The sequence below is a fragment of the Solanum tuberosum genome, unplaced genomic scaffold (assembly GCF_000226075.1).
Source record: "Solanum tuberosum cultivar DM 1-3 516 R44 unplaced genomic scaffold, SolTub_3.0 scf00048, whole genome shotgun sequence".
In the NCBI taxonomy this organism is placed as follows: Eukaryota; Viridiplantae; Streptophyta; class Magnoliopsida; order Solanales; family Solanaceae; genus Solanum; species Solanum tuberosum.
The window spans coordinates 324,532-335,926 of record NW_006238976.1 but is presented as its reverse complement, the minus strand read 5'-3'; the positions used below and the strand labels follow the sequence as shown (position 1 = coordinate 335,926).

At 34.9% G+C, this 11,395-nt stretch overlaps 2 protein-coding genes across 2 annotated transcripts in view; both read left to right on the top strand.

The window, feature by feature from the left end:
- The window catches only part of LOC102593761 (oligopeptide transporter 7-like), a 6,756-nt gene extending 3,764 nt beyond the window's left edge, over nt 1-2,992 (top strand). The window contains exons 4-7 of the mRNA XM_006343733.2: nt 886-1,455; nt 1,580-1,835; nt 1,975-2,157; nt 2,258-2,992. Coding sequence (XP_006343795.1) covers nt 886-1,455; nt 1,580-1,835; nt 1,975-2,157; nt 2,258-2,869 — 1,621 coding nt within the window. The 3' untranslated portion in view covers nt 2,870-2,992. The remainder of the gene's footprint in view (nt 1-885; nt 1,456-1,579; nt 1,836-1,974; nt 2,158-2,257) is intronic.
- A 6,414-nt stretch (nt 2,993-9,406) lies between these two features.
- Nucleotides 9,407-11,395, top strand: part of LOC102593433 (uncharacterized) — a 4,641-nt gene continuing 2,652 nt past the window's right edge. The window contains exon 1 of the mRNA XM_006343732.2: nt 9,407-9,854. Within this exon, the coding sequence (XP_006343794.1) occupies nt 9,483-9,854 (372 nt within the window). The 5' untranslated portion in view covers nt 9,407-9,482. The remainder of the gene's footprint in view (nt 9,855-11,395) is intronic.

Below are 11,395 nucleotides of genomic sequence, written 5' to 3'. Positions count from 1 at the left end.
TTTCGAGTTTCAATCTAATATTTCTCCTAAAATCAATTATAAACTTAGCCAAACCCTCTTAAAATTGAGATATAAATTTCAAACGACATTTTCAATTATTTGTAGGAACAATCTATCCAAGCTAATCACAAATTCGTAAAATTTCAAATAATGAATTCAAAATTTGAAGCTTTATAATGACCATTAATGGTGAACTCTTGTTGCTATAATTTTACAGATTTGAAATTTTTGCTTGAAAATATGATTTTGTACAAATTTTCATCTTTCCATTTTTTTTCCGTTGTATTTTTGGGTAAAAATAATGAAATATGGGCAAAAATTGATTTGAAGATAGTTATTTATATGAAAATTTCAAAGAAGAAGAAGAATAATTTTTTTTTAAAAAAGAAAAGAAAAAAGAGGAGGAAGATAATAATGATAGAAAAAGAGACAAAGAAGAAGAAGAATAAAAAAAAGCGAAGGAAGATGAAAAAGGGTAGAGAAAGTGGCAAGCGACTGTACAATTTCTTAATTCCAAAAAAATTGTTGTATTTAGTTAGAAAAATTATATTGTCATAGATGGTAAATATTTCTTTAATATAGCATATTTATGTGATTTACCCTTTAATTAGCGTTAATGACATGTCAATGAATGTTGCGAACGAAATAGTTGTAAGATTCAAACTCGTAACACTATGATCAAATTATAACTTTAAGATCATGACCGCGATGTCCCACAAGGGACTACTCTTTTTCACATGAATATGTTTGTGGGATCTTTACACGAATAGCCTACCAGATTCACTATTTACTTGTGTAAACCAGTATTCACATATTATATACTTATTATATATAGATTATACATTGGTCAGCTATTTTTAGTTTAACATAGAGCTTCATTTGCAGGGCTTTACACGAGAAAGAAGAACGTTCGAAAGGAGGGTTAACGCGTACTCAGTTCTTTATAGTAGCCTTTATCTGCAGTTTTGCATACTACATTTTCCCTGGATATCTCTTTTCAATGTTGACATCTTTGTCATGGGTATGTTGGATCTTTCCAAAATCAGTGTTTGCCCAACAACTCGGTTCGGGCCTAAAGGGGCTTGGAATTGGAGCTATAGGCCTTGATTGGTCTTCTATTTCGTCCTACCTTGGAAGCCCATTAGCTAGCCCATGGTTTGCTACAGCTAATGTTGCTGCTGGATTCATCTTTGTTATGTATGTTTTGACTCCAATATGTTACTGGTTAGATATCTTCAAAGCCAAAACATTCCCAATTTTCTCTGATGGAATGTACACTTCCAATGGCCAAGTTTACAACATATCAAGTATCATTGACTCTAATTTCCATCTTGATATTGATGCCTACGAGCAACAAGGACATCTTTATCTTAGTACATTTTTCGCGGTTACTTATGGAGTTGGCTTTGCTGCTCTCAGTGCTACTGTCATGCATGTTCTCTTATTTCACGGAAGGTAAGAAACATTGGGTTTGGGGCGAGCTTAAATAGAGGATATCAACTTGCTTGGGACTGAGGCGTGATTGTAGTACTAATTTGGCATGCTATACATGTGTTATAACGAGTTTTATCGATTGCAGGGAGATATGGGAGCAGAGCAAATCAAGCTTCAAAGATCAGAAAATGGACATACACACTAGACTAATGAGCAAGTATAACCAAGTACCTGAGTGGTGGTTTTGGTGCATTCTTGTAGCGAACATTACACTCACTATCTTTGCTTGTGAATATTACAATGAACAACTTCAGTTACCTTGGTGGGGAGTTATTTTAGCTTGTGTCATTGCCTTTTTCTTTACCCTTCCTATAGGAATCATCACCGCCATTACCAACCAGGTAACATCTTTGCTTGGAGTTGGACACGCGTCCATTACTCAAAAGATCAATCAACTATATGAAATTACCTAGTAAAGTCATGTTTCTTTTGTCTGTAACAGAAAAGTCACTAAATTACTTATATTTTTGAACATTGTAGACACCAGGGTTGAATGTCATCACAGAATATATCATAGGATACCTTTATCCTGGATATCCGGTCGCTAACATGTGCTTCAAGGTTTATGGTTACATTAGTATGACACAAGCTATAACTTTCCTCCAAGACTTCAAGCTTGGCCATTACATGAAAATTCCTCCAAGAATAATGTTTATGGCTCAGGTAAGCTACTCGCTAGAATGGATAACGTAGATGATTCTGTCTCTACCTCTGTCTCCGCCCCTGTTAATGCTTACAATATAGTAGAAAATGGACAATGCAGGTAGTAGGTACTCTAATAGCAGGGTTCGTGTATTTGGGAACAGCATGGTGGTTAATGGAAACGATTCCAGACATGTGCAACAAGACATTGTCCAACACGGTGTGGACTTGTCCTTCGGATCATGTGTTTTATGATGCATCAGTGATTTGGGGTTTGATTGCACCAAGAAGGATTTTCGGAGACTTGGGAACTTATGGGATGGTGAATTGGTTCTTCTTATTTGGCGCGATAGCACCAGTACTTGTGTGGTTAGCAGCCAGGGCATTTCCTAAGCAAGAATGGATCAAACTGATCAGCATGCCAGTGCTAATAGGAGCAACAGGAATGATGCCACCAGCCACGGCTGTGAACTACACGACCTGGATCATCGTTGGGTTCTTATCTGGCTTTGTTGTTTATCGGTATAGACCAGATTGGTGGCAACGACATAACTATGTTCTTTCGGGTGCACTTGATGCTGGTTTGGCATTTATGGCAGTACTTATATATTTGTGTTTGGGCTTGGAGAACATAACTGTTAACTGGTGGGGAAATGATCTTGATGGATGTCCTTATGCTGCTTGTCCAACAGCTAGAGGCATTGTTACAGAGGGTTGCCCAGTTGTTTATTGAATTGACCACAAATTTGCTTCAACTATTTTTAATTTGTGTAAATCCCTTTCTTTTTTTTTAAAACAGAACATCATTGGTTGTATCATTACCCATATATCATAAACACTTCAGTTGGAGAATTGACTCTCTTACGTGTAGCTATTAGCACCAAAACTAGTTCAGAAGCAATATAGTTTAAAGATATCCTTCACAAGTGCATCTGGTTCTATATTTGAAATAACAAACAAGAATTTTAAAACAATTGAAAAGAAAAGTACTCTTACTCAATTGTTTTGATATGAGCTTTTTCTGGCTTTCCTTTGCTGCATTCTCTGTCCCTTCAGTCGAAAAAGTACAAACTAGGCTTTCAATCCACAATAATAACAGTTAGTAACATCTGAATATACAACTGAGTCATCTTTTGAATTGTATATAATTTTCTCAACTCATTTAGATGTTTGCGATACTCAATGGAAGAATGAGAGAGATTTTTGTGAATAGAAACTAATGAATACAATTCTTTTCACTCTTTTATAATAGTAATTCAACTATCAAGTTCAAGAGCTTAGGTTAGGTTTGGTTTGGCCTAATGTATTCATGTTTTGTTATCAGTAATGTGTGAATATCATGATTATGTACTATGAACATATATAAAGAGCTTTTATTCATTGGTAGATGATCAAGTTTGTTTTATGTGCTTTAATTTAAACCTTTTCATGTCTCTGTATCGGGGGAGTTGTAAATTATTTCAGAGTAGTTCGAATAAGAAATATTGTGCCTTACATCTATAATTTAAAAGTTGCTTTGTTATTTTAATATTATGAAGGTTGTGCTTTGTTACTTTAATATTTTATTCTTTCTATGTTATTATAAACACTTATCTACGCCATGTAACAGGTGAAAAATCTTTTTATCAAATGCCGTCATAAATGAGATCATCGTAAACAAAGTCAATTGGGTTATATTCGTGGTTGAGCTTCAAGTTGATGCATTATATTTTGTTAATTTGGTTCCTCACAAGTAGTGTGTCAAACAACTAAATATGTACCTTTTGCAAATAGAACAAATTATATATCCTTTAATATCTCCTTTGTTCCTTGCTTACAATTACAATTACAATTAATTAAAGAAGCAAAACAACATTAATGAAAATATGATACAAACATATATTTTTGACTTCACAATGCACAACACGTTATTTCCTACTGTCAGTCCTTTTAATTCTCAATCGCCGTCTTATTTGATCCAATAATCTCAATTTGAATTAATCTTATTTCGTTTACAGAGTTAACTTGATTCAAATATTAAGTGATTTTTGAATCACATCGTTATTTTTAAGAATAGAAAATTTTTACTCATAAACGTGTTAGAATTAATTTTACGTAACCTTGTCAAATATATATATATATGTAAAAGTTGAACGATATTTGTATTATTAGTTGCTCGTCAATCTCAAATGTTCTTCTCATTATTTTTGAAATATTCAAGAGCTGAATGTGCATATTTAATAATTAGTCGGTAAGTTCACAAAATAAAATTTGTCATCAAATTTAGAAAATTTATGAATGTATAAATATTTGATATTCTACGACCTTTTTAGACAATAATAAAATATGAAAAAAAAATGTAAAAGATTGATACATAAAAGATATAGTATTAAAAGAATCCTAACTCAATTTCTAATTATAAAATCAACTTAGGCTAATTTTTTCCAAAAGATCATTCTAACCAAAAGAAAAGAAAGAATAATTACATGAATTTACCCTTAAATTTAATTTTATAATACTTATTTCATTGTGGTTCATATTATGATTACCTCTCTTACTTTAATGTATTATGTAATAATTTTCTTAACCTGATTATTATTAATTCATCCACTCAAAAAGAAATTTAAATGATGAATTTCATTTTATAATAGTTCACTATATAGTTGGATTGATGAAATAATAATTAATTAAAAAGTAGATAAATGAGTTCAAAGTCTGATCTTGCAAACAATTTATACCCTCTTTTTAGCCAAAATAATAATAATAATTTAATTCTCTGTCTCCACTAAATCAAGTATAATTAAATATGTTCACACTAATCTTTAATTAATTATCCCTCCTTCCCGCCCTTATAAATATGTTGTTTTTGATAGTCACACATACACATACAAGTGTTTGATAATCACACATACAAGTTTTTGATAATCACACATATTGCAAGTTAATTAATTATGGAGTTGTTTTTCATAGTTACAGTTTTTTGTCTAGTTTCTCTAATGGCTGCTCAGCCAGAGTATGCCTTGATGAAATATATGGCTGCCAAGAGAAGTGCAAACCGGAAAAAGTTATCAACCAATTTACTATTCACGGCCTTAATTGACAAGAGTGTTGTTTGATGGGGTAATTCCAGCCTCCTTCAGGCAATCAATCACATTTTTTGGCATCATCCTGACTGCCGCTAGGAAGTAAGTCACCAAAAAGATGCACATATAATTACGTAAGTCACATATGAGAAGTCATTTAACAGATGCATGGTGCTATGTAACTCAAATTCAAGAAAGTAATTTGAAAAGATGCACGGTGCAATGCAAAAGATGCACGGTGCAATGCCAAAGATGCACGCCGCAATGAAAAAGATACACGGTGTAATACAAAAGATGCACGGTGCAATGCAAATCAAATATGAGAAAGTAGTCATCAAAAAGATGTACGGTGCTACACAAATTAGATATAAAAAAGTGGTCATCAGAAAGATTCACATTGCTACATAAATCAAATATAAGAAAGTAGCCACCAAAAAGATACACGGTGCTACACAAATCAGATATGAGCGAGTAGTCACTTAAAAGATTTACGATACTACACAAATTAGATATGAGAAATACTTTTTCGAAAAATAGTTTCTAACTAGAAAACCAACCTTGATAATTGATCCAGCATTCGACCGCGACCTAAGACCCGACTTCAACCCAAACCCCGACCTGACCCAAATTTTGTCCCCAACCCAAAATTACCTTAACCTGAGACCCAACCCCGACCCCAACCCCAACCCTGACCCGACATAAAATCTCGACCAAAGACCCCGAATCGAGACCCAATCCCGACCGCGAACCAAGATCCGAGACCTGATCCAACCTCTACCCGACTCTTACACGATCTCGACTCGAGACCCCATTTAACTATAGACCTTGAACCGTGAGTTGAACCCTACCTGAGGCCCAACCCCAACCCTAATTTCTCTCCAAGACCCCCGATTCGATACCCAACCCGAGATCTGATCCTGACCTGAATTCGACACGACCGCAACCCGAAATGTATCCCCGACCCAAGACCTGACCTTGATTCGATCTCGACCGTTACCGAAACCCCAACCCGAGACTCACTACGACCCCGACCCTCACATCTCGCCCCGAGACCCGACCCTGATCCGAGACCCAACCCTGATCCGAGACCCAACCCAATATATGACCCAGACCCAAGACCCGATACCTAACTACAATCACGACCCAAAACCCGACCCCGAGACCCGACCGCCACCTGAGATCCCAATTCGAGACCCCGACCCAGACCCTCACTCAAGCCTCGACCATGACCCTGACCTAAGACCCGACCCTAATTTGAGACCCGATCCTTACTCGAGACCAGACTCTTACTTGAGACCTGAACCTGACCTCGACTCGAGACCAGACCCCGACCCAAGACCTGACCCCGATCCCGATATTTGACCCCTACCCAAGACTTGACTCTGATCCCAACCCGAGACCCCTGACTCAAATTCCGACACAAGACCAGACCCTGACGTGAGACCTCGACCTAACACCTGATCTCGACCCCAATTTCAAACTTTTATCCAACCTTAACATTAACACTCGACTTCCAATTTCCAAAATGTGACTGACATTGACACCTGAATCGACACTAGATTTCAAATTGGGGTTTGACCCCAACCAAGGACCCAATCTTTGAAACATGATCTCTCTTCAACATTCGACCTTGACATCCGACCCCAACACACAACTTGAAACCCTATTTCAACACGTGATTCAAGATCCAACCCTGACTCAATCAAAAACTCTAGAGTTAAGTCTCGAATCGAGGTCGAGAGTCTGGTTTCGAATTGAGAATCAGAAGTTGGATCTAGGATTATTATTGAGACTCGATACCCGAGACTTAAGTTAGGATGAAAAGTTGAGGTGTGAGGTTCAAAATGATTTTGTAAAATGTTTTCCTTACTTTTTGATGGGAAGACATTTTTCTTAAATTTGAGGAAAATAAGTTGACTGGGAAAACATTTTTTCCAAAACATTTATGTCAACCAAGCATGAGAAAATTGAAAAAAAAATTCGTTTATACCAAACACACCCTAGGTCTAAAAAGATGCATATTTTTTCGCTTTCTAGTTGTTGGATACCATATGAGAGAATATTCTACGTAATTATCAGCAAGATAAACCAAACCATTGCAAAAACTCTTAACAAAGAGCCGATGACTGTCGTTCCCAATGGGAAAATCCAATTCAAAAGATTCACTAACAGGATGGAAAAATAAAGATTTAAGAGGACATTTTTTATATATCTTTTTCTCTCAACCAATATCCCTAATAAGTACATGGATGGTGTCTTCCTTATGAGCAAATAAAGTGAGATGGGTCTTGATGAATTCACCATTAGAGATTAAAGAAAACTATGATTTCGAAGCACACCTAAATTTCAAAAGAGATTTCAGGGGAAGCCTTGAGAGAATTTCAGTGATGAGTTCTAGTGGCAAAATAGAGTTGGCCATTGGAAGGGTTTGGACTGGTGGGCTCAAAAATAAAAGAGAAAATACATGAAAACCCCTTTAAACTTGGCAGCAAAACTTACTTTAGTACTTTAACTATACGGGTGTTCAAATACCCCTTAACAATTTGAACTTATTAAATATCACCCTAAGAGCTGACGTGGCAAAGTGAGTGTATTCACTCTCCTCAAAGCGCGTGAAATAATAAAAATAAAAAAATTGAAAGGTAAAATCACACACATGACATTTTTTTATTGGCCAATATATAACTAATAATTTTTTAATTTTTTTTATAAGTTAAAGTTAAAAAAAATGTGAATTTTCTTATTTAGAAATAAATGAAATTTGTGGGTTCAATTTTTTTTAAAAAATTATTCAATCTTTTTGTTCTCTCTTTATTTTGTTGTCTTTCACGTTTGTCTTCTTCTCCATTGAAGCACTCCTTATGCCTTTCTTCTTTCATAATAAAAATTTTCCTTCATCTTCATCCCTCACCTCACCCGCCCTTCATTAATCACAAAATTCAACACCTAATTCATATTATTGAATGTTAACTTTCTTGAATTTTAAGTAACCTATTTTGAATTCTATTAGTTGTGATGCAAGAAATGTGGATCTATCAACTTTCTTACACAACCTTCATTTTTCATTTGAGTTGTTAAGAAAAAAATACTTTCAAAAAATATTATTTGACAAGGAGTAGATTTGTGGGAGAGAGTAGGGTTCGAAGAAGAAAAAGTAAGTATGCTATTTTTTTTTTAAAAAAAATTGATGAATGTTGAAGAAGAAAATAACTATTGAAGGCTAGAAATTCGGAAAAAAGAAAAAGCTAATCAAGGTTGAAAATGGTGAAAATCAAGAAAGAAGAAGGGGGGGGGGGTGTTGAAGAGAAGGGGTGGAAGAAGATGGGGCAATTTTGATTTTAAAATGCATTTTTAATTAATTGATTACTGTAATGAATTTTAAGAAAATGTTTAAGAAAAAAGGTGAATAAGCAAAAAAAAAAAAAAAAATTAATGACGCGGTGCTTACACGGTTGTGACGTGGTGCTTACATGACTATGATATGGCGGGTGAGAGTGGTATCCTACTCTCAGAGTTGTATTTAATTCATTACAAAGATGTTAATGAGGATATTTAAACGCCTAGTTTAAGTGCTAAAGTAAGTTGTGTTGTCAAGTTTATGATTTTTTTCTCAAAATAAAATGACCATTTATATCCCTTCCCAAGCGTCTCTCTGATTGTACTCCCTCACCCCTTCACTCACCAACCCTACACATTTATATCCCTTAATATTTTTATTTTATTGGAAAAGTCTCAAATATGTCATCGAACTTTGAGAAAGATTCATCTAGGCATCCGTTAAAAGTTTAGCTCATCATTTATGCCATTTTCGTTTGAGAAGAGTTTTATCCATGTCACTATTTGTTAACTCTAAACAATTTCGATTTTGCAAAACTATTTTTTACATATGGTCAATTATGATTCGGCCACGTCATTAATTGAATCATTTTTTTTAAAACGAGAAAAGACTCTCAAATATGTCATCGAACTTTGAGAAAAGGTTCATCTATGTTATTTGTTAAAAGTTTGACTCATCTATGTCATTTCAGTTAATAAATAATGACATGGATGAGCCTTTTTTCAAACAAAAATGACATAAATGATATTTTTCTCATGGTTTAATGACATATTTGAGTTTTTCCCCAATTTTATTTAGACTTGAATTATGAAGGGATAGCATAGGAATAGAGTAAATATTGAATTTTCTTATAAGAATTATATTTTGTACACATTCCAATCAATTAAAAAGATAGTGTATCAATTTTCATTTTTGAAGAATCAAGAGGATAAGAAGAAAAGCTCACTATGAAGAGCACATCAATTTCCTCATTACTTCCATACCCAAAAATCCTCTTCAGCAAAAGAGCATTTCCCCCAATTAATTTCTCAAGCACAGCTCCATTTTCAGGGCAGGTAAAATTTCTAAGCATAAATTGCAGTAATAGCTCGGAAAATGGTGACATGGGGAATTTGAAGGATGCATTGACTGGTATAGTGGACGAAAGAGTAGAAGAACTTTTGAAGAGGGAAGAAAATAGGGTCTTACTTGATGGGTTGGAGAAAGCAACGCTGAGAGTAGAAATGGCAAAGAAAGAACTTGCTGAAATTGAAAGACAAGAATTGGAGGCTAAATTGCTAAAGGATTATATCACCCAGCTCGAAACTAGAACTTCCGAGGTCTGTTATTTGTTTTTTTTTTTGAAGAATTGATCTGAATAGTTGGTTGATATATAATAATTGTATACATGTTAGGAAAAGTAATCAGTGAATTCGACATGGGATTAGAACTATAAGGTCTCAGGTTTAAATCTCAATGGATACAAAAATACTGTGATTTCTTTACATCTGTCTTGGCTTTGATGGATAGAGTTGTGTGCTACCTGATGTTGGGAGGTTTTAGGTAGGTATTGCGTGGAATTAGTCGAGGTGGTGAAAGCTGACTTGAACACTAAGAAAAATTAAATCTTTTTTCTTCATTCTTCCTTGGACTTTAACTATTTCGCCTAGCTATTCTTGCATAGTAATTTTATTGAATAAACATATGTGCAATACAACTGGATAACTCTATGTACAAAGGAACAAGTGAATTGATGCATTTGGGCATAGGCAGCCCTCTGCTGTTCAATGGTATGCCATTATCTCATTATGCATCGTATCGTATTAGTCTAGCTAGATATTGAGAGAAAGGGAGAACTTAGTTTTGGATATTCTTTTTATATTGATAGGGATTATTATTCGATCCTAGATTTTTGTCATTATCCATAGATTGTTTTGAATTGCAAATTCGCAATTGTTTAACCATGGTAAAATCCAGAGCAATGATTTGAATTACTTGGAAGCTTTAGAATAGTCTGTAGGTGTAAATTCTATGAATTTTCGAGACCATAATAGAGTTACTTAATTATATGCTCAAAAAAACTAATGCATTGTCGTAAGGGGATTGTAAACGAACTTCTTACTAAGTTATACCCAGGCAAAGGGGACTCTAAAGCAAACTCGGTCCAAATTTACAAAAATCGTGTTTTAACACCTTGTATGCCCGTGTTGGATAAAAGTGAGACTTACAGAACGTCTAACTTCAGGAAACCATTAAGGAACCTTGTCCCCCGGCCCTTGATCATTGTGTAAATAGAGCATAATGGATACAAAGGATTTTTAGAACTGACATCTATTACTTTGGGATTGACGCATAGTTGAATGATTGATTGACATGTTTTAGCACCTTACAAAAGGAGGGTGCTTCAAGTGTCTGGATGTCACGACCCAATTAAGGATCATGACCGGCGCTAAGGGAGAGAATCCCAAAGCAAGCCTCACCAGAATTCTACAGAAAATCGGGCAGAGTTTCCTTTGTTTTTAGGCCTATCCTGGATTTTTCTTGTCTCAGAATTTCACAACACAACTAATAGCAACTATAAACCACCATTTAATATCCATCAATGATCAAATTGTTGCGCAATAAAACCAATTCATCTCCAAATCACGGAAAAAAAGTTCCAAACTAGTCACTTGACTACAATTCGAAGGACTAATCTTGACTCAAATCAAAAGAATGACAAATGGAGCAACTCTAAGAGTTTTTAAAAGAAACTAAATAAACATAACAAATCAATAGTTCTCTTGCCACGCGAAACAATGCGGGGCTCACCAGATGCTACCAACTCACACGCTAGTTAATAAAATCCTCTTCAATACCACTTGAATTCTCTGTAAAAAAA